The 23,353-nt window shown below is 43.4% G+C and overlaps 3 protein-coding genes and 1 long non-coding RNA gene across 7 annotated transcripts in view; 2 read left to right on the top strand and 2 right to left on the bottom strand.

Annotated features, from left to right (window-relative positions):
• Nucleotides 1-897: 897 nt before the first annotated feature.
• On the bottom strand, nt 898-8,316 carry TFPI2 (tissue factor pathway inhibitor 2). 2 transcript variants are annotated; one of them, XM_084620095.1, is made up of 5 exons: nt 7,820-8,316; nt 7,253-7,435; nt 5,991-6,170; nt 4,565-4,738; nt 898-2,117 (listed from the first exon to the last, which is right to left on the bottom strand). In XM_084620095.1, exons 1-5 carry the CDS (start codon nt 7,911-7,913, stop codon nt 2,020-2,022), a joined length of 729 nt encoding a protein of 242 aa, XP_084476221.1. In that variant the 5' UTR covers nt 7,914-8,316; the 3' UTR covers nt 898-2,019. The 2 variants fall into 2 exon arrangements, with proteins under 2 accessions (XP_084476221.1, XP_084476220.1); XM_084620094.1 differs by having other exon boundaries at nt 900-2,120; nt 7,820-8,303.
• Nucleotides 8,317-13,381: 5,065 nt separating this feature from the next.
• On the bottom strand, nt 13,382-16,032 carry LOC311515762. The gene is made up of 2 exons (XR_014710223.1): nt 14,618-16,032; nt 13,382-13,759 (listed from the first exon to the last, which is right to left on the bottom strand). It is a non-coding gene; the product is annotated as an uncharacterized lncRNA (long non-coding RNA).
• Nucleotides 13,759-19,118, top strand: LOC311515761 (guanine nucleotide-binding protein G(I)/G(S)/G(O) subunit gamma-11). 3 transcript variants are annotated; one of them, XM_084619072.1, is made up of 4 exons: nt 13,759-13,919; nt 14,072-14,189; nt 14,314-14,412; nt 18,663-19,118. In XM_084619072.1, exons 3-4 carry the CDS (start codon nt 14,317-14,319, stop codon nt 18,786-18,788), a joined length of 222 nt encoding a protein of 73 aa, XP_084475198.1. In that variant the 5' UTR covers nt 13,759-13,919; nt 14,072-14,189; nt 14,314-14,316; the 3' UTR covers nt 18,789-19,118. The 3 variants fall into 3 exon arrangements, with proteins under 3 accessions (XP_084475198.1, XP_084475199.1, XP_084475197.1); XM_084619073.1 differs by lacking the exon at nt 14,072-14,189; XM_084619071.1 differs by lacking the exon at nt 13,759-13,919 and having other exon boundaries at nt 13,938-14,189.
• A 537-nt stretch (nt 19,119-19,655) lies between these two features.
• The window catches only part of LOC311515760 (putative acyl-CoA dehydrogenase 6), a 136,514-nt gene continuing 132,816 nt past the window's right edge, over nt 19,656-23,353 (top strand). Inside the window, exon 1 of the mRNA XM_084619070.1 lies at nt 19,656-19,872. Within this exon, the coding sequence (XP_084475196.1) occupies nt 19,687-19,872 (186 nt within the window). The 5' untranslated portion in view covers nt 19,656-19,686. The remainder of the gene's footprint in view (nt 19,873-23,353) is intronic.

Here is a 23,353-nt window from a genome sequence, read left to right as displayed (position 1 = left end):
TGGGAGCTAAAGCAAAATTCCCACTGACTTGAGTGGCAGCCAAACTGGCCCATAATTGTGTCTGAAAAGTTGATTTAATCAGACAGAAGTTTAGTAAAAAACAGAGCTTTGCCCATGCATTAGAAAGTGAGCAAATAGTTATCTGAGGTTCAGTATTAAAGAAAATCATGTTCAGCACAGATAGAGTGACAAATGAAATATGTTTTGTGTCAAGAACCAGGGACTCAGGGGCTTAATCCCCAGAGAGACAGAGATTCAGGTGCATTGTGTTTATTTAAACTTTGAGATCATGACTTTAGAAAAAAAGCTCACTTGTTTGAAATCTGCAGTGTTCCTATTCTTACTTTAGAAGACCTGTTATGCATTTTAACTCAGTCAGGGTCAAAAATACCCAGAGCAGAAGTGATATTTATATGGGAGCATGAAGACTACAAAATATGTATTTAGAGTGTTGCCAGGATAAGTGCCACAGAGGATTGGAACTATCCTGCTGCTTTTTCAGCACCCAAATTCTAAACAGAGATGTCTGAGACATCATTGGCTATGCCCAAGCAGGTTGTTTTCTGAAAAGATCCACACGTAGGGCAACATCAGACAAGAGACCTACCAAATACCAAACAGATATTGAATTTATCCAACCACCATTTCAAAGCAACCCCTTATGGCCAGCTGAGATATACTATAGGGAATGAATGACCGATGTAATCTGCAGGCCTTGTTCACATAGAAATCTCAATAAAAATAATGATTTAACAGATTAAACCCAAGAGTCATGTTTGACTCATTTAGTTTGGCTACATACATGTATTTACACACACTTATAGATTTATATAGGGATACTTAATAGCATTAAGCTTTCTATTTTTTAAAAAAAATTTATTAATAATGGATTTCCAATACAAATCAATTATAACTGAAAAAAAAAAACATAATTCCTACATGGATCTTGTAAAAACAAACAATACACAAAAGACTGCATAAAAGCATCTCTGTCAGCACACTAACACGAGTATTACAAAAGTGACCCAAAACAGGGACAACGGGAGATGTTACTGAAGCTCCCATTTTTCAATGCTCAACAGCCTCCCTTGTCAATACGAAGGACCAGATCATTATCTGGAGTAAACCGGTTTAGCTCATTGAAGTCAACGGAAATATTCCAGTTCAGGATCTGACCCTGAGTTTCGCAGCCATACCAGCTATTGGGGTGGGAGGTGGAATGCAGCGACTACATCTTCATTTCAAATACTTCTGTAACTTATTAATTGCCTTCTGTTAGAACAAGAAGTTGTCCAAGAGACCCCAGGCCCAATTTCCTTTTGCAGGATGACCCAGGTTTGAGCTTATATTATTTTGCATATTACCAAAGCTAGGAAAGACTTGAAAAAAATCAAGGCTTCCTTTCACGGAAGTTGGATTTTTTTTTTTAAAACTGAACCAGGCTCTAATCTCCTTTGCCACATTAATATAATTACCACTATTCTGATTCTTCTACTTAAACATAGCTCCCTTTAAGGGATAGACTGACAATGATAATGACAAAAGGATGTGCAAGAGAATTATTATAGATATTTGTATACAGTCTTGGAAGGCTCTGCTGATGTTCAGTTTAGTAAACAAACAATGCTAAAAAAATTAAGGGCAGGGCTCTAGCTTGGTGTACACCTTAGTTAAACAAACAGAAGAAGGGTACTTCAAGCTTCACAGGATTGTGACAGTTAAATCATTTCCCAAAAACAGTAGCACTATTTCTCAGGAAAAACATGGAAATTCAAATATTTAGTTTTTTAAGCAAAAATAGTGTTGCAGAGAACCAAACAAGTCAATTCACATTACAAATAATAGCTGCTTCTAATGTAAAAAAACTGTTCAAAGAGAGTAGTTCTCAGACAGAACTAGTCTGAGGAATAAAATTGTACACACACACTATACACACACACACACACACAAAGTAAAAGTATATTGTAGGAGGCTCTCTAAGTCAAAGTCGTGCATTTGCCATTGATGGGCTCTTCAGATTTAAAACATTAGGTTAGACTGATTAGATTTTTTCTCTAGTTTTCTCGTAGTCTCGGGAAGTTTATTTCTTGACTTCTTGATATTTGGTTTCTTACTCCCTGCTAAGAAAATGAAAGAAGTGGAGTTAGGGAAACTAGGCTGACAGAGTGTCGTCATTCCTCACTTGTTTCTTCCATCCTGTTCGTTAGAACACTCATACTGATGGCTTTGCAACAGCTGTAACTGAGGTTGCAGACCATTTTCCGTTATATCTCCCTGTTTACACATGTTCTAACCTTTCCTAAACATTCACCTTTGAGGCGGAAAATTTCCTTGACTGTTCTTAAGAATCAGTATGGAAAAAACTAACAAAATCTCTCCAGCCATTTTTAAGTTATAGCAGAAAAAAAAAGATACATTTTCCCCACTGCAATATTTTTTTCGAACCACATTTCTTTGAACAGCACTCAAGCAAACAGAGCCAAAGTTTAAAAGTTAACTGCTGCTTTTGCCAAGTTAAAAAAAAATGGTTTTGATTTCATATAAAGTTCAAAGCATTTGAAAACTGCATACTGACTGTGTACAGCCATGTTATTTTTGTTAATTCAGAGCACAATAAAGGCCAGACTCAAATCCCATTAGGGTTTTTTCCATTGACTTCAGTGGGCTTTGGATCATGCCTTTTCAGTGCATATGTGAGCAGGGCTTGAGAAATGTGCACTTTTCAAAAGTGATCGAGAGACTTTGCCTAGTGCTTTGTTTTAATTTGCATCCATATGCCCAAAGGCCAGTCCTCAGCTCCTTTGCGTCCCTCCCAAATCCTCAGTTGTTAGTGGGGGGGTTATTGTTGAAATTAATTAGATGCTTTTTCTTTACACTGCTTAAGTGCCCTAAGGTCGTTGATCAGTTTGAAGAGCAAATATATATTTATTCAAAGGAAAAAAAATGGTCCCCACAACTTTTGACACAACAACAACGTGGCGGAAGAGTTGCCTGGGGGAGAAGAATGTGCTTAAGCTGCCTAAAAGTTGCCCATAATAGCACTCTCCCAGTCTGTACACTACAAAGATATGGAAATGCACACATGCACTGGAGTACAAACTGACCTCAATCCCCTTCAGCTGGTCAGTGTCTACTTAGTCTTAAAGTACAGTTTGCTGAAGAGGCTGGTTTGCTTCTCTTGGGCTTTGCCAACTAGTGCCTGTGTGTTACAGAACTCATGATATTTCTTTATTCCTTTCCTCTGCACACACACTCTTTTTAAAAAGAAACCTATATAATTAATGCAACATGGCAGGTGCCAATGAGCTCTCAAAGTGTAAAAGTTAAAGCTGAATGTTCAACCTTATCCCTGTCTTTTTGTACATCTGCATCGTGATGCTTGTCCTACCTTGTGGTCAGCTATTTTGCATAATAATAAAATACAGTTTAGATAAACACTTGTATCAGATAACCATATAGTATGATTAAAGACCATATCATGTTGCATTGTCAGCCTTGGGGTCCAATCCTGCACATCCTACAGTGAAAAATGTTTACCACAATAAGTAGTCCTACTGACTTCATCTTTCCTTCACTATTCTTGGGGTGAAATCCTAGCCCCATTGCAATCAATGGCAAAACTACCATTGATTTGAATGAGGCCTGAATTTCACTCCATGGTGCTTATAAGATCAGATCATTACCTCCCACATTTCCTAATATTGAGTCCTTGACGGCACAAGCTACATGTTGCATAAACAGTCCTATTGGTATTAAGTGTTCTAAACAGTTAAAAAAGTCACCTCAGTTTACTTTTGTTTTCAACAAACAAATAATGACCCATGTAAAGCCTAGATCCATCTTTAGACCTTCCCATTGATATCAATGGTAGAATATAGCTTGTCAATATCTGAACTGACTGTTGAAAGAAGTTCCAGTTGGTGAACACTTTAGGGTCAGCATATAATATAATGCTACTTTAGTATGGTGCTTTTCTATTTTCATCTCTGAAAGATTTACATATAAAATTAATGAAGCAAAATGGGAAGTATTAAAACCAGGGATAACATGTATAAACACAATTTTCTAGTTAAGATGTCCATGAGAGAGAGAGAGGTCAGTTAGTGTTCTTACAAGTTTCAGTCGGGGTGAATATTGAGTCCTTTTGTGACCTATGCCAGAAACTGGGAATGGGCAACAGGGATCACTTGATGATTACCTGTTCTGTTCATTCCCTCTGGGGCACCTTGCAGTGGCCACAGTCGGAAGACAGGATACTGGGCTAGATGGACCTTTGGTCTGACCCAGTGTGGTCGCTCTTATATTATATTCATATTTAACCATTTAGGGTTCATCTCCTATTTACGTTACTCAAGTTATTAGTCTCATTGACTTCTAGGGGACTATTCTTCTAAGGAAAGCAGGATATGGCCTCCTGCGTCAGTTTTACCAGCTACATGCTGGTGATAATACTGACCCCAAACGGTTGGGGATGAAATGTTTGTAAAGTGCACTGAGGATGAAGAAGCTTTGTACAAATGCTAATCAATGTGTACATTTTAAATAGTAAAAATAAAAATCTTACCTTTCTTGCAGATACTATAACAATCTTTTTTGCTAACAAAGTTATTGGCATTTCCACCACAACCCGTATAACTGAACTCTTCACATGATTGACTTTTTGAGTTGTAGTAATAGCGGGTCACAGAAGATGAACACAATCCTTCATCTTTTGGGCTATAGCATAATAAGGGGCCAGCTTAAAAAAAAAAGAGAGAGAGAGAGAGAAATTACTGTAATATTCAGTAGCTCCGACTTGTAGGTCCAACAAAATTTGGGGCAATCCTGCACCAATTGAAATGATTGTGATTACCATTGATTCAGGAGGACAGGCTCCTTATATCCCCATGAGTAAACCATATATACATCTCAGATACCATATAAAGAGCCCTCACACAATCACACTGCATGTGAGATTCAGCAGTTCATTGTAGACAGTGCTGTGTAGCTAATAAATATGAATAATTTGGAGCCACATGCTGCTTTCTTACTTCTTCTGTGAGTAAGGAAGGCCTAGCTTTGCCCTTAATCTATTCAATGATTTGATAAGTACAACTAACTACATAGCTTGTATTAAAAAAAAAAACCATTGTATTTAAAAGAATCGGGTTAATTTTTTTCTTATCAGAATTGTCTTTCTTACTGTTGATATTTGCCCATTCTTTAAATGTGCAAGAGAAACTAAACTAGTTACTTTTCACCCATGAAAATGTTGCCAATTCTGCCATGAGCCAAAACTAATGAAGATGTCATGATGCATGTTGTGATGGCTGCTTATTCATCTCATGATAGTCGTATGCATCTGGTATACATTTGGGGTTCTACTACAAAGCTTAGATATAGTTATCTGCTGACAGTAACTATCTTTCTCTTTGAAAATGAGGCAACCGAAGAGTCACAACTCCATATAAAAGTTCTTTGCCTTCTGAGATCAAATGAGTGCCGAAAGCAAATAACCTGGCAGTCTCTCTCAGGTCTTTAATTTTAAGAAGGCACTCTGTCCCTAAGCTTCAGGCATCATCCACCTAAAGCCCAGCAACCACTGCGTTATACTAAACTGTGGCAACATGGGCACACACAACCAAATTTTGCCCACAATTACACCTCTACAATCCCTCAGAAGTCAAAGGGTTGTGTGGGTGTAATTGTTGGGCAGGATTCAGGTTGTAATATAATATTTTTAGATCGGTGGTTTTGTCCTTTACTTAACAGGCAGTGGAATTTGACGATCCCTGAAAGTGTGTAGTCAAATTGACATGCACATGACATGCTCAAAAACACTTTATAGCAATGAGCAAATATCAGACTTGAAACAGTAGAGGCAAAGCTTACTTTAAGGTGTCTTCATAGGTAAAAAGAAAAATAACATTTGTATTGATAAACACCATCTTTTTTATTGAGAGCACATTTATAAAGAAGTTATTTTAGTAGAACGTTGGAGTAATCATTACTTTTCTCAGGCAAACAGTAGTCCACACAAGAATCTTCAGCTCTGAAGTTGTTATCATTTCCATAGCATCCACCATAGATAAATTTCTCACACTTCATTGAACTCAGGTTGAAGAAATATCTTCTTATGTAACCTCTACATGGTCCTGGAGTAGCCTCCAGCCTGCATATTTTGGGCACTTCTATAATAAAGAGCATTTAAATATCAATGCACAGTTAGGCTAAACTTTATTACATTTTGTCTGACATGCTTTCCACTGGCAAAGATACTTCTGAACTTATTTAACTTCTGCCGATATGCTTAAGAGATATATGATAATTGATTGTTAAAATACAGCACTAGACTGAGTATCTAGTGAGTTAGATGGAGTTTTCATACATAATGGATTTCTTAAAAACATTAGGGTTAGACTATGATGAGCTCCAAAAAGAAGCCAGGCATATACATCCTTCCATCTTAGGCCTTTCCTCAGTGATTTTATTGGTTTAGTCAACAAAGCCCTAAGAAGCCTCGATTCAGTGGGAATTTTATCCTAGCTAGGGTTGCAGGATCAACCCTAGTATTACCAGTGCTGTTACTGTTACAGCTGTCACTGGCAAAATGATAAATCTAGGAGAGAGAAAAAAACGGTTGGCAAAATCCATTGAGTAAAGAAACCTTCACCTGCTCCCAGAAGCTTCTTGGTGTGGAGATTTGTGACGGCTTCACACCTGAGAGCTACTAGCTAACGTATCATTTCGGCTCAAGTGACAAACATACGTATGCAAGCCACAACTTTTATTAAGTTATGTAGCTGGAAGGAAATGCTTTTTTAAAAATAGAATGTGGGGTCTATGCCTTCAATTGATGAAGCAGCAAATGTTGAGAGAATGCAACCTTCCCTAGAAGTTCAAGGATGCTTTCAGACTGGATAATGAGTACGCACACCAGGCATGGCTGCAGGGCATAGTACAAGTTTTAGTAGGGCAACCCTGCAAAAGAGCCATAGACATATTAGTGAAAAACAACAAGCTGGAGCTTTCTGAGCAAATAGGCTCCTAGGTCTACTTTTAGAGAAAGCATGCACACCAGAAGGACTAAGTAGCTCTGCTGATGTGCTGGGGCATAACAGAAGCGATCAGTAGTCTGTCTCGCTTAATGCAAACCTGGGCAGCGAACTATTAACCAACAGCTCAGGATAACCGAGATGTCCCAGGATGCCCAAGCCAATGCTGGGGTGAGGACCCCTGTGTCTAAATAAAGGGAGAGCGAGAGAGGACTTACTCCGGATCATCCAGCAGCTTTTCTCACAGCTTTCCAAGCTTCTGAAGTTGTTGGCATTGCCCTGGCAGCCCCCATAAGTGAACTCCTGGCATGTCTGGGTGTACCTGTCGTAGTACCATCTCGGGATGAGAGCCCGGCAGGGGCCTTCCTTCGGGGGCAGCAGGCAGACCTCTTGATTTGGGGCTGTAAAGAGAGACAAGAGCTTTCGGGGTGAGTCACCGGGGAGAGGGGCGACGGGCCAGGGCAGTTTCCACGTGGCCGGCTTTGAGCCGCAGCAGCGCGAGGAGCGGGGAGGTGAGCGAGACGCTGGGAGAAGTTTACAAGGCAGGAGGAAGCGGAGGGTGATCTTAGCCCCCAGCATGCTGGATATCAAACTCTTGGGGGCTTTGCGGCGGGAGCCAGCCCACTGGAGAGACAGAGCTTGGAGCCAGCGCTAGAAGCGTCACCGGACAAAACCGGGACGGAGAGAGCCACCGTCCTTTGCACAAGGACTAAACGCACCCAGGAAAGCCGCGCTGAGCCGAACCCCCTCCCGCAGCTCGCCGGGGCCGGGAGCTCGGCTGTTACCTGCTGGCGCCTGGGGAGCGCCCGGAACCTGTCCCAGCAGAAGCAGCAGCGAGCCCAGAGCTAAGCAGCTCCGGAGGCTGGCGGGCGAGCGCATTGCCTGCAGGGATGGAGACGCGGGACCAAGGCCGAGGCGCGCTGCTGCAGGGCAACCGATCTGGAGAGCGAGCCGGCGCTTGTGCCCCCCTGCCCCATCTCTCCGTCCCTTATATCCGCCGAGATCACCTCCCCCGGGGCCGCAGAGCGCGGGTGTGGCGCGCAGGCCGAGTCACGCCTATGGGGCAGGGCGGCGATTCGAAGAGCCCCTTCCCACCGCTTGGGAGCGCGTCAGGCCGGCTCCGCGGCCAGGTTCCGCTGGGTCCTGGGCAGTTCCCAGGCGAGTAACTCCGGGGAAGGCCCTTTGCTCCCCCCGGGGAGGGAAAGAGCGGGCGGGGAGGGTACAATAGAGCAACCGTCAGCTCCGCTCCAGGAGCCAAGAGTGGCACATCAGGGAGTCCTGAGCGTGAGGAATGCTTTCAACTTCCTCCGCGATGATGGCAGGCAAGATTGCCCCCTTGTCACCTGTGCGGATCAATCATACATCAGGCTACGCAATAAGCTGCCTGTCAAACCCCCTGCTGGGGAGAAGGCAAGTTTCCGATTTGTCCTGTCGTGCTGATCACGGGCCTATCAAAGGATAACTGACCCCTCCTTTCTTACCTTGCCTTTTCGGCTACTGGGTACATCTTCAAGTCATTGTTCCGTTTGATGATGCTAAAGCGACATATCCCATTTAAGTGCTATTTGTGGTGACTGTACTTAGTGTTAGCAATAACCGTTTACTTTTGCTCAAATGTAAGAGTTTGTGGCAGCTCCGTTTTTTACGAAAGGAAAAGTTGAGTAAAAGTTTAGAAATAGGGAAATTAGTGGCTGCTGGAAAAGCTGATGCATGGTGACCCTTAGGCCAGTGCATGCAAGGGACTGCAGTTTATACAAAAAAAAAAAAAAACGTTGGGGGAGGGGCGGCGGGACTTGAACACAGACTATAAACAGGGAACAGAACTTTGATAATAGAAGATTCTTCAATCTAGCAGACAAAGATTTAGGATCCAATGGCTAGAAATTGAAGCTTGACAAATTAAGACTAGAAATAAGGTGCTTTAAAAAAAAAAAAAACCAGGGAGGGCAATTAACCCTTGGAACAATTTAAGGGTTGCCGTGAATTCTCCATCACTGCAATTTTTAAAATTAAGAATGAACATTTTTCTAAAAGTCATGCTTTTGTTCAAACAGGAATCAATTTAGGGAAGTCCTTGTGCAAAGGTCAAATTTGAGAAGCACAATGGTCCCTTCTGGCTTTATAATAATCTATGCAAATTACAATGAAGTTGACTATTTAGGGAAACTGTCTAATATTATGGCGCTGTTGCCTCTGTATTTCACTGCAACATTTCAATGGACTTTGCAAGAAAAAAAAGGTAACCCATTGGAGTTGTATTTGGTGAATAATTTTTAATTTAAAAAGGAGGCAGCCGAGAACTTTTAACCACTTGCACATATACCCAGTTACAGCTTTGAATCAAAGTATGTTCTCTAACATATAGAAATCTACACCAAGGGTGTCCATCCTGTCCTGGCAGAGGATTAGCTCAATTGTCTAGCAGAGCTTTTTTATCTTTAAAGTATACCATTACATATAGACCTTTCATTAACTAACATTTTCTCCAGATTGAATACATTAGTTGAGAGAAGAAGAAGAAGATCTTAGATAAAAATAACTCTATCCCCATATCTTACTCTGATGTCCTCCCTCCCTTTTATTGTCATCCTGACTATGCTGTGTCTCCCTTAGATGTCTAGATCCCTGGAGCAACAAGGACTTGCCATTTTTATTTATTTGCAAAATGTCATGTACACCTACAGTATGTATAAATAAAAATATACAAATAATTAAAAAGAGATACCTTTGATGTATTCTAATAACCAACTTTTCTGCAGTGGAGGATATGCAAACTAAAGCTAATACAGGACATTTTCCAGAAAGGGGAAAAAGCAAAGAAGAAAAGAATACTCACCGAGTGTTGTTCATATTGACCCACAAAGCACCCAGTTTGTAGAGCTCTCTTTCTCTGTATACTTCATTCCTGTATTTCTATCATTCATCTGTATTCTCTCTTTAAAATATATCCTTTAGCTTTTATATCTATCTGTGCACACACACATATTTATAATCAGATTGATAAGGGATAAATGGATGGTTTAGTAACACAGACCAAACTACCTTAATACAACCTGAGCTGTTACCACAAGGACACAGCTGTCATGTTTAGCAATCCTGGTATTGTGACAGTTAATAACAGATGTCCTGGGTTTTAGTTAGGGTTATTAGTAGCATCAGATGTAATGAAACTTGGTTCCCTGAAATGCAAACATACCTTTTCCATTTCTTGCAAAGTCAAAATGTCATTTTTCTAATATTAACAAATTCTCAACTGACTTAAATGTGACTAGACTGATGTTCTTTAGAATGCATCATATTTGGTTAGAATTGAAAAAAATTGAATATTTTAAACAAACAGCAGAATTAATGCACTCACTTCCACCATCACACACACACATAAACCATTGTTTAATTTAAACCTGTCTATCATTTTTACAGTGCGGTGCAATATTTAGTCAACTGCGCTTTCAGTTCAACAAGACGAGAGATTTAAAATGTAGAGCTGTTCTTTGTAAGAAAGAAGAGACTAATAAAATGACCATACAAATGGGTCTTTGCTTTAGGGTGTTATGTGATAACATGCACAGTTGGGACACTGAAATCTTGCTTTTTTATGTTATTCCACTGAGTATTAGGAAGTGTTATTTACTCCTCATAACACAAGAACTCGGGGTCACCAAATGAAATTAATAGGCAGCAGGTTTAAAACAAACAAAAGGAAGTATTTCTTCACACAGTCAGCCTGTGGAACTCTTTGCCAGATGATGTTGTGAAGGCCAAGATTATAAGAGGGTTCAAAAAAGAACTAGATAAATCCATGGAGGATAGGTTCATCAATGGCTATTAGCCAGGATGGACAGTGATGTTTTCCACAAGCTGGGAATGGATCACTTGATGAGTACCTATTCTTTTGGTTCCATCTGGGGCACCTGGCATTGGCCACTGTCAAAAGACAGGATACTGGGCTAGATGGACCTTTGGTCTGACCCAGTATGGCCGTTCTTATGACGTCAATAGAACTAGTCATGTGCATAAAGTGAGTAAGATTTGCCTCCATTATTGGAGTCATTTTTGGAGATAGAGTGGCAAGAACCATAGCTTTCCTGAATAGGAGTCACATTTGACATACCCATAAAGAGAAGATGCTACAAAATTGTTCACTAAGTCCTCTACCAACTTTCCCCTAATGCACACTTGTTTTTTACCTGTGACTCTAAACGGTAGCTACTAGGGTAAGTAAGCAGAAACTTTGCAAGGTGCAAAGTGTGGCTGTGCTGATACAAGGAAACAGAAGCACTGAGATACAGGCAGCAGCAGTGGTGCTAGACAGTGCCGAGTAGTGAAAACCAGGAGCTTGAATTTGATTCCAAAAGCAACAGGTAAGTGATGAAAATAAGGGAATGAACAGTGAGAAAGGGAATGTATTTTAGCAGCTACATTCTGGGGAGACTGATGGTGGGCAAGGTAAAAATCAGTAGGCCAGAGAGGGGAAAGTTGCAGTGGTTGAAGCAGGAGAAGACTGAAGCCTTGAAAAAACATTTCAGCAGCAGGACTCAAGAGGAAAAGGTGGGTCTTGGGGATTTTTTTTATAAAAGCTGAAGGGAGTTGCATAGCTGGTATGGGTGGAGAGAAGGTGAAAGGAAACAAACATGACATCACAGTACTGAGCTCTCCTTTTTCCATGTGGTCACTTATATGGTCAGATGTGTAATCCTAAGGATACAGTAATGCAGCCTTATTCAGTGGAATGAGACATGGCTGTCTGAGTGTATTAATTATTAATATATTACAGTAGTAGCCAGAGGTCCCTATCGGGATCTAGGATCCATTGTGTTAGACACTAAACAAACACATTGAGACAGTTTATGCCCAAGAGAGTGTAGGCTCTGAAGAGAAGACACAGCAAGTGATGGTAAGAAAAGGTGAAAGTTAGGAGGGAGGGAAGACAATTTCCCTTGTTAGTCTCTAAGGTGCCACAAGTACTCCTTTTCTTAGTCCTCACTCAGGGGTTGGTTGGTAGAGTAGCATTTCCTAGTGATCAGGGCTTAGGCCCATGCCTTGCATGGACCTGTTGGTAGGGGAGCCCCAGCCCTCCCACTCCACCAGGCTCTGACCCAGGGCTCTTTGAAGGCTATCAGTGGTCTGACAGCCAGGGAGACTTAAGGCTGTCCTTCCCAGGCCACTTCCTATCACCCCCCTGTGATAGTTCCTGGGTCACCATCTGAGTTTAGGCAGCATGAGGGTTGACCACTCAGTACACAGAATTTTCTGGCAACTGCATATAATTTCTCTTCCTGGGTGGCAACTGCCTCCTCTTGCAGCATGGCCCACGCTCCTGGGGCAGATCAGATCCCCTGCTGGGGTAGTCCAAGCAAAGTAAAGCAGGATTAACAAAACTCAGAGTCCACCTGAGGGGGAATGAGAAATGCTTCCTCCTCACGTTATCTCTGTAGCAGCTCCTCCCTTCCCTCACAGAGGGACCCTTTGGCAGTTGTCATGGGGAGAGATTCCGCCTTTCTGTCAGCTCTCTTCAGCTGACACTGAAGGTCACAGGTCTGCTGTTTTCCCTGGTCTGCTTCCTAAGGAGCTGCTCCCCTACTTCTTAACTCCTCCTCCAGTTGGAGCATTTCCTGCAGCATTTCCTGCAGGTGCAGGGCAGGGCTTCCTGAGCCCAGAGCCATTCCTTTACATTCCTTTGTACAGCGACAAGTTTCAGAGTGGTAGCTGTGTTAGTCTGAATCAGGAAAACAACAACAACAAGAAAACCCCCCAAAAAAACAAAAACTAAAATGAGGAGTACCTGTGGCACCTTAGAGACTAACAAATTTATTTGGGCATAAGCTTTCCTGGGCTAAAACCCACTTCATCAGATGCATGCAGTGGAAAATACAGTAGGAAGATATATATACACCGGTGCTGATAATAGCCCACCTTAACTGATTAGTCTCATTACAGTTGGTATGGCAACACCCATTTTTTCATGTTCTCTGTGTATATATATCTTCCTCCTGTATTTTCCACTGCATGTATCTGATGAAGTGGGTTTTAGCCCAGCAACCCTTTTGCCCAAATAAAATTGTTAGTCTCTAAGGTGCCACAAGTACTCCTCTTTTTTGTTTTTTGGGGGGTTTTGTTGTTGTTGTTTTCCTGATACAGACTAACACAGCTACCACTCTGAAACCTGTCCCTGTACAAGAGAGAAAACAGAGAAAGAGAGGCGGAGAAGGGCGGGGAGGGGGGTGGACTGGAAAACATTGCACTCCATTAACTGGAGTCACACCACACAGCTCTCCCGGCGGAGTTGGCCACCCAACCTCTCCCATTCGCCTTCCCAGCAGAGAAAAGAAAGTCAGACGAATCAGGAGTTCCAAATGTTTACAGAGTGTTTTAATTTAACACAAGGAAGAAACAATTTCAAGGGGGATTTCGTGGTCCTTTTCCAGACTGTGCTCTGTGAACCAGATCACTCTTGCTGCAACATTGTTATATGAGTCTATATGCCCGTCTTAACCGCCACCGCTTTCCTCCACCAGCCTTGTCGTTCGGTACCACCAGGAGTCCGGCACACAAAAAGGCCGGACATTTCCTCAGCAAATCTGCTTCCTCTCAAAGGACGTGTGTTCTAAATATGTCTGGCTTCTTCCTTGTGGAGAAAGTTTTCAGCACACACATCCTCTTCCCCAGAGCAGTCAGCCCTCCTCCTTCCGCGCCTTGTTCTCTGCATTACAGCGGTGACACTGCGCCTAGGTGTCGAACTCCGTGTTAATACCAGATTAAATACACTGGGATTTAAACGGATTAATCAATGTTACCCGATTTCCCCCCAACCCCCTCCGTTACTGGCCGGCCAGGTTTACATAAGAGAGTTGATACCTATTTATACAGCAAAGGCGAGAACTGAAGGTTTGAATGGAGGAAGGGGAGGGAAAAGTAAATCGTTGTTCGTTGTGTGCAGTGCCTAGTGTAAACGTCCTCTCGGTCAGGGTGGAAGGGAGGGGGTCACACTGCTGGGTTTGATCCGTTTAGGAAGCTTATGCTGCTGATTTAAACCCCAGGAGTCGCGGGTGTGAGTAGCTAGCTGGACCGGAGCACTCTGGGGAAGGTGCGTGAGGGAGTTTATTGGAGAGGAAGTTGTTACTTCAGAGAATCGGGTCAATTTCGCCCGGGACAACAGTAAGTCATGCCCTCAGGGTAGGGGAGGGGAGGGTGGGGTGGGGTGGGGAGGGGGCTCTTTCGCGAACCGCTGGGTCCCAGCACCTCCTCCGAGAGGGTAACTCGCTCCCCTTTTTACAACTAGAAAATGCCGGCGATCAATATAGAGGATTTGAGCGAAAAGGATAAACTGAAAATGGAAGTTGAGCAGCTCCGGAAAGAAGTGAAGTTGGAAAGACAACCGGTGAGTTCCCCCAGGCTGCCCCCTCCCCAGCCCCCTGAGAGCCTGCGGCTGAAATAGCCCCATCGCCCTGGGGAGGCAGATTGGAGACGAGGTCAGGCTGGGGCGTGAACAAGATCTTTAGCTCTCGAGTCTCCGGGGTTGGGGGCAGTTTGGAAGTTACTCTGCTTCTTTTCAGCCTTAGGTTCACAACAGTGCCTCAACTAACCTCTCAATGGTGAGCGCCGCAGTGCATCTCCCAGCGCGGGGAAGGGTCCTCACGCCCCCCGAAGCGCTGACTCTCTTTATGGGAGTGCAATGAGACCTGCAGACAGATGCCAGCGCGGTTCAATGAGCTGGTTAGTTTCGCCTCCTCTCAAGGGCTCACTGACGGGAGAAAAGGCGCACAAGTGCGATCTCAGACTGGGGAAAGGATTTCAGACCCCACGAGCTCTCCCTTCTTGCAGAAGGTGGAGGTGGGCGTTGAAGTCTGTCTCAACAACTGAAGCGATGAAACAGACATTGGGGCCTTGGTGTCTTTGTGTGTTTTTAAAATATCCTTAACGCGCAGTAACTTTAAGAGATTTTAGGTTAGTTTCTCGCTCCCCACGTAGTTTAGCTTCTGGCTACTGTACCTGTTACCTTCCGCCACAGAAACCAGAGCTAAACACTTCTGAAAACTATAGGAAGGAGGATCCAGACCTGTGGAGGTTAAATGTGAGTGACACAGCCTGAGAAAGTCTCTATAATTGTAGAAAGAAGGAGGAAAACACATTAACAAGCTAATCATAGGGTGTTAGCGCTAAATCCGGTAGTCGCTGCAGCTAAACCCAAGGGCTCAGCGAGGGCGCGGCGCAGCTGGCACAGGGCAGCTGAAACTGCTCTCCGAAGAGGAAATGAAGACAAGGGACCATTCAGACTTTTAAACTGTGGGATAAAATATCCACTGTGTGCTGAACATTGGAATATGTGACCTCAACCACGGGATTCCCCCCCCGCCCCCACTGAATTTGATCGGAAATAGACATTTTGGAGATGTTCTAGAACACAAAATGATTTTGCTGGCTCCCAGAAACCAAGTCCTATCATTCAAAGCAGCCTTGTTAGTTAAAACAAAACAGTACAAGCCAGTGGTTCTCAGAGTCTGGTCTTCAGAGTTCTTTCTGGTGGTTTGCAGGGCTACCAGGCCAGACACAGAATGGCCGGAGAGGTGGGAGGAATCCCCCAAAGTCTCTCCCTATTGTGAAGTGGTCCACAGAAGGACAAAAGAGAAGAGTTGTTGGAGAACCGTGGTCCATAAGGGTCGATTCAAAAGTTAAAGGTGTTCTGTTGTTGTTGTCGTTGTTTCTGGTGATTCACCTTGTGAAGTAGTATGCAGTCAACACCGTGGGATGTATTTTACCATGCACGTTTTCTGGAGATGAACCTTCTTGATACATAGATTTCCGATCTGCTCCTGTTCCTATTGGAGTCATTGACAAAACTCCTGTTCACTTCAGTGGGAGCAGGATGGGGCCCTGAATTTAACCCTGCATCGACTTAAGCAGCTGTATAACTTTACTCACACGATGTCAATGGGACTATCCATCTGAATAAAGTTACAGCCTGCAGGTTCAGGGACTTTGCTCAGAAACAAAATATTGATGTCAGAGGGGTATTTTAGCCCGTGAAATAGATCTCAGTGATTTTTATTAGAGTGATTATAGTTATTTATATTACAACAGAACCAAGAAGCTCCAATAGGATCCAGAGCTCCTTGCAATGTGTATAAATGCATAAGAACATCTGATTCTTGCCTCAAAAACATTGAAGTGATGGAAAAACACTCCATAGGCTGCACATAATCTAATGTATTTAAAAAGAAAGGACATTATTGTAAATAAGCTGAGAGTCTGAGAAATTTAGGAGAAGGCATAGTCAGGAATCTCCTGAATGCCAGCAAAGAGAGTGTCCCTCACCTTTATGGATGCTAAGGTTGCATTGTTATACATTCCAGTCTTTTATTTCCTGTCAATTATGTTTCCGATTATCCATATGCATAAATCACCACAATAACTGGTTTTCTCCTGCATATAAAAGTCAGGGCCCGCATTAAGGGGCAGCAAGCATGCCAACTGATTAGAATTAATGATTGGGGTATGGAACAGCTTCCATATGAGGAGAGATTAATAAGACTGCCACTTTTCAGCTTGGAAAAGAGACAAATAAGGGGGGATATGATTTAGGTGTATAAAATCATGACTGGTATTGAGAAAGTAAATAAGGAAGTGTTACTTACTCCTTCTCATAACACAAGAACGAGGGGGTCATCAAATGAAATTAATAGGCAGCAGGTTTAAAATAAAAGGAAGTCTTTCTTTACACAACACACAGTCAACCTATGGAACGCTTTGCCAGAGGATGCTGTGAAGGCCAAGGCTATAACAGGGTTCAAAAAAGAATTATATAAATTCATGGAGGATAGGTCCATCAATGGCTATTAGCCAGGATGGGCAGGGATGGTGTTCCTAGCCTCTGTTTGCCAGAAATTGGGAATGGGCAACAGGGCATGAGGATTACCTGTTCTGTTCATTCCCTCTGGGGCACCTGGCATTGGCCATTGTCAGAAGACAGAATACCGGGCTAGAAGGACCTTTGATCTGATCCAGTAGGGCCATTCTTATGTTCTTGTGCCACTGGGGCCCTGCAAATCTACATCACTCAGGCTTCGGCTTCCTCCCCGGGTGATGGGGCTCAGGGGCCTGGGCTTCAGCTCAGTGCGGTAGGGCTTCAGCTTTCTGTCCTGGGCCCGAGCAAGTCTAATGCTGGCCCTACTTGGCAAACCCCCTGAAGCCTGACTGTGGCCCCTCCAGGGGGACATGGACCCCTGCTTGAGAACCACTGCTCTAGGAGTTTCCCCCCTTCTGTGGCTCTCTATATTGGAAGGGAGACTATAGTCCCATGTTAGCACATTACTTTGCTATGAATTTGTCACAAAATATCACATAGCATATTACAGTAGATGCTCATGAGTAGGAACATATGGTGCTCTTTAGTTATGTTGCTCCTAAGTGGCTGTTGTTGTTATGGGGAGTGTCAACAATTCACAATAAGGAAAGCACTCCCAGGGGAAATGTTGCTCATAAGGGGACGTTGCTCTTACAAAGTGTTGCTGCAAACAAGTGTCTATTGGAGAACCACTGTATGCTTGAAAGGACAATGTCAATGTGTTTTTCATAATTTTCAGGATGTTATACTAATTGCTGTTTATAAGAACCCTTTGTAACTGATAGGTGAAATGTGCTTCCTTGTTGAATTTGTTGTCTTCCATTCAACAGGCTTGTTATTGTAGGACTACACCTTGGCTGTTGGCTTTTGTTATAATAGAAAAAAAGGCTACTGAAGCATTTATTTGGAAAAATGTGTAATGTTACATTGAGTTTGGGTTCAAATTCTACTGATTCTGCAGCAGATTCTGCATATGAGTACCATTGAAATAATGTGTTTTTGTGATCCTAATTTAAATAAATTATTAGGTTTTAGTTTTTTATTTTTAAATCAGTGGAGGATTTTTATGCACAGTAACTGCAGGACTAGGCTGTGTATAACCCCTACTATGATATACTGTATGTTTTCACACAGAAGCTTATGTGGATGTGTGATGCAACATTAAGCTGTTGCTTGCAGATTTTTTAAAAAATACATCTTAGCCAACATTTTCAAAGGTGACTATTGATTTTGGAGTGCAACTGGGGATACTTTTAAAAGCCTGATTTTCAGAAGGAGAACGCTCAGTGTTTTCTGAAAAGGAGGCTCCTAAAAGGTATCTCAAGTTGGACACCAAAGTATTGATGCATCCAGAATTACTCGTCACTTTTGAAAAATATGACCTTTACTTCTTTTGCCAATAAATATGAAACACATGCTTGGAAGAGGAACAAACAGCTCACCAAATAAACCATTTATTGACTGGTTCAGAAGAAAAAAAATACATTTTACAAAACAGTAGTGGGAATAAAAAGAAAAGAAACTTGACCTTTAACATCCCTTCAGTTTTAATAATGTTAGAGATTATTATAACACAAGTAGGTGTTTGTTTTTGTTTTAAATTAGGGACAGATTTTGGAGGTGCTCGGTGATCACATGTGGAGCACTTGCAGCATCAGGTCCTTTACATATTATGTAAATATAAGAAAGAGAAAACGAATGTTATGCAGTGAACGTTGTCTTTATAGTCTAATGGGAAATGTGATTGCTATGTATAAAGCAGAACCTTATGTCTTCTTTTATTTAAGGTGTCCAAATGTTCTGAAGATATAAAGAACTACATTGAAGAAAGATCTGGAGAGGATCCTTTGGTCAAGGGTATTCCTGAAGATAGGAATCCCTTTAAAGAGAAAGGAGGCTGCGTCATTGCATGAAAGAAAAATTTCCTGCAATTGGAACATACATTATTGTACCTTTAGCGTATAACTAGTTTGTCCTCAGTTCCATGGGTCCTTGTTGAACGAGTACTGTCAATGGATTAAAACAACACCAACCTTGAATGAGACTCTTGTTTATCTCTTTATATGATCTAATTATATCTCACTACTTGATAATATTCTAAATTGTATTCTAAGTATTGTTCCCCAGAGGGGACAGATACTTGCTTAATGTACTAATGGGCATTTGCCTGTAGTGTCTGTTTAGCGTGCTGTTTCTTGACTCTTGCGTTTACTAGCTTGTTTTAATAAAAACTCTTGCTTCTACCAACGCTTTAGTGTTCCTTAGCAAAGATATGCAAAGAACATGATCAAACGTTTGGATTTTCGTTGCATGATGCGTGTGGCACACCCTGAACCACCCAGCCGCCAGAACAAGAACTACTTCGGGGCTACGTCAAGGCGGGACGATCGAGTCGTTTAAAAGTCTCATTGAACTAAACCGAACAAAAGGAAGAGAAAAATCTCTCACCCCTAAGTTCGAACGACTGGAGCAGCAGGCTGAGTCCCCGACACCGGCGGGCGCACGGGGAGGGGCTGTTTGCAGCGCCTTTCCCAGCAGCGGAAACTTCCCGGGAGCAGCGTGTAGCCCGCAGCCGCCTGGGTTTGCTAAGGGCTGCAGCCTGCGAGCTACAGGTCCCGCGCTGGGCAGCTGTCGCGGCACCCAACGCGCCCGGCCCGCTCAGCCCGGCGAGGAACGCGCCGAGCAGGTGCAGGGCAGGTGACTCCAGGCAGCGCCCCAGCCTCGGCCCTGGCTGCAGGCGCGGGGCGGGGAGCGGCGGCGGCGGCGGCTGCGCATGTGTGTTGTTCCCTCCCGTCCCGCGCTGCCCCCGCCATGGCTAGGAGCTGGCGCGGGCTGCTGGCGCGCGGGGAGTGGGGCAAGTGGAGCCCTGGGCTGTCCGGCCCCGCTCGGGCCCCGCTGCGGGCGGGCAGCTCGGGCCGCGCCCCTGGAGCCGCCGGGGACGGAGCCCGCTTGCTGTACTCGCGGGAGCATTACGCCTTGAGAGAGTCTCTGCGAAAGGTACCAGCCTGCCCTGCGGCGCGGCTGGGGGCGGTTCCCCGCTTCGCTCGGGCCTGAGGGAGCCTGGTACTTTGCAGCCTGAGCTGGCTTCGCTCCGGCGGGGCCGGGGCGCAGGGCTCGTCTCCAGCTGCCCGCGGGCTGGGCCCTGCGTGAAGAGACCCGTGCGAGGCCGCAGTTGCTCTCCCGCTCCCTGTGAGCCGGCTCTCCCCACCCCCGATCCAGCTGTGTCGGTACCGTGCCCCTCGCTGCGCTGCCCTGCCCTGCCCGGATCTCCCGAGCACGCCGGCCCCGTGGGCTCAGCCGTGACTGCCGCCTGATGCTTCGGGAGCCCCTTGCGGTGACCCCTCGCCAAGGGCTGGGAGTCAGGAGGGGCACGACTTTCTGAGCAGGATAGTTCGGGGATTGATCCCAGCCCCTGCTGGCACGAGAAAGGGGGAAGGAGGGGTGGCCCTGAAACTGGCAGGTTGGTGTGTAGCATGGAGTCCCTCATGTGCCCTGCTCAATGAGGTGCACACATCACCTCGCCCTAAGATTGCTGCTAGTATCTTTGTTTAGATCCAGGTAGTTTAGTCTCCATATTTACTGTCGGTTTGGTACAATAATAACGTGTAACTATCTGTATACCAAACCTCATACTGACAGAAATGTTTCATACTTAGTTTAAAAACATGAGCGAAACCATTTTTGTTCACCTTCAGACATTCTCCAGGTCACGTTTGCAACTTGGAAATTATAGTACTGTGAAGGAGAAATAGAGGATGGATAGCTAGCTAGGCAGGCAATGCACACAACTGTTTTCATTAGCCACCGTAAGTGAAATGTACACATTAAACAACAAACACGGTGGGAAAGAAAAAAATGATTTTTAAAACACACCTGATTTTAATATTTTTCAAGGCTGTTAGAAAACAGGTAAGAAACTTTTGTCAAAAACATGACTTTAAATGACTTTCTCTCTTTGGAGACTTTGTATTAATTAACAATATTGGTCCAAATTTTCCCTGACGTAGTTCCACTGAAGTTAGCAGAGTTACAACAAGGGCAAGTTTGGCTCATTATATCACAAGGCCAAGATTTATTTTCTTCTAGCGACATACTTTGAAAAATATTAATTGACAGAACTCTTTGTATGTAACCACTTATCAGCAGTAAACCTTTCTTACTATGTAATGTGGTTTAAACACAGTCTCAATCTGAGCTGTAATCTAGACAATAGTAATACTAATCACTTAGCTTCTTAGCCACACACAGTCCACCCTCAGGCCTTGGAGGTTACAAAGCTTTTACTACTAATTATGTTTGAAGGCTTATGGTTGGGATCCAACAGGAGTTTGTGGCTGTTAAAGAGACCTTCCAAGTCTCTTTGATTTGGATGAAAAGTCCTTTATTTTTGATTAACTTTAAAGCTATTTAAATGTCCTTAGTTTAAAAAAACCCAGCCAAAGAAGTTGTCGTCATTTGACATTCCTGTTTATAATTAAAATCTCAATCTATTTTTGCTCTAAATAGGTGCACAGGGTTGCTTCAGATCTGTCCTCAACTTCATTACAAGGCCAAATTCTGCTCTTAGTCACATTTGTGTAAATTCAGAGTATTTCCTGTGATTGGAGATTATGGAGATACTTAGGCATTTGATGGTGCAGGTAAAATCAGAATTTGGCCCTTCACTTTCTGTGTATAATGTGAGATAAGGGATCTCTCTAAGGGGGTGTTTGAGGAAGTGGCAGTCAAGGTGCTCTGTAACAATAATTATTGTGAAGAGATCCTGGATTTAACAGCTAGTTAAAGCAACAGTCATAGTCATACTAATTGGTCTCTGACAGTCAGGTTCAGCCCGGTTCAGCCCATTAAAAGTATTGTTGCAGAGAATACTATTAGAGTACAGAGCTGAGAACCAGGGTTTATGACCTGTGTAGAAGAGTGTATTACCAAGTCACATGGCTCTGACAGCCTGATATCTATACCACTATCACAAGTTGAAGCTTGAACCACTTTTTCTACACTGTGACCTACAAGGCATAACTGTGATAATCATTAGGGTTCGTGATGGGAGGAGGCATTATGTAGCGCTGAAACTCAGGCACCGTTCCTTTGCACTGTATGGGTGAAACGGGTCCATCTTATGCTATGGTTCCTGCCGGTGGGTAGTAGTTCATTTCACGTGGGATTTTGTGCATTACTAGATGAGTTTAACCTTTCCAAATTTACTTTATATCTTAGTTCAGTGGGGGGAAAGACATTTGATTGATGTTGTTTATTTTTCTTTCATTGTAAAATGACAACTCATGCTTCTCACGCTCAAACAGGATGTACCATTGTCTCATTAGTTTAAAGGATGTTTAATTAGTGTGTCGATAAGCATGAATAATGTTAGGCCTCTTCCCCAGAGGTTTGTATATATATGTGTTCCTTGTATATATTCTGCTGTGCCTTGATTTTCTGTTCACATAAAGGAAAGATTTCTACGTCTTGATTAGTTAATACAAACGTTAATATTATTCACTTAGACTGAACCCCTGGATCCTGCACAAAGCCAGAGTAAATTGTCTGTACCTAGGTTGAGGAATCCTCCCCAATTTGTGAAGTGAGAGCAGAGTAATTCTGTAGCTGCTCCCGCAGCCTTAGGTTTGCAGAGATCCTTGCTGCAGATGCGGGGGTTTGACCTGTGTACCTGAGAAGTCACAGATTCACCAACTTCCTTGGACAGCATACTCCTTTCCACACACACTAGCGCATAGGGAGGCACATGAAGAGCTAGGTTCTGTGGTGCACAGAGGCTGCAGAACTGTTGCATTCGTCTCTGCATGTGTCGGGGAACTGCACCCTTTCCACTTTGTTCTGGGGCTGTAGGAGTGTGCATGTGCTTAGGGACTAGGGTTTGTCCCTTATTTAATAGAAAATATCACCAGCTATTATGCTTGGCAACTCTAAAACTTAGAACAAGTTAAATACCTGAATACAGAGAGGAAGGATGGTCTTGTGCAGGGCTTCTCACAACAAATGTTTTGATGGCTTAGGGTGCAGCCACCAACTCTCACTAGTGGCTGCATTGACACTTTTCCCCCTAAAATACTTAATTAACTTTAGGAAAAACAATTAAAAATGCAAAGATTCACATCCAGGTCATTGTCATTTATATTTGTAGGGTTTTTTGGCAGACTCGGTAACAAAAATAATGCTGCCTCCCCCTTACTACCGCCCCCCCCCGCACCCATGCAGGACTTAGTGTGTCCTGGGGCTTGCTGTGAAAAGTGATATGTGTATATTTGTTAATATCACAGCACACTTTAGCTACTTGGGAGGCTATGATAACTAATATTAACAAACATACAAGTATCACTTTTCACAGATAGCTCGAAGTCTGCTGTGAAAAGTGATACTTGCATGTTTGTTAATATCACATTTCTCAGCAAGCCCCAGGACCCATTAAGCCCTGGCTGGGGGTGCCGAAAGGGAGGCAGCAGGGGCCAGAGGCAGTGGT

The sequence above is a fragment of the Lepidochelys olivacea genome (genome assembly GCF_965140295.1).
Source record: "Lepidochelys olivacea isolate rLepOli2 genome assembly, chromosome: 2".
NCBI lineage: Eukaryota > Metazoa > Chordata > Testudines > Cheloniidae > Lepidochelys > Lepidochelys olivacea.
The sequence above is the reverse complement of the archived record's forward strand: the minus strand, read 5'-3'. Positions and strand labels throughout refer to the sequence as shown.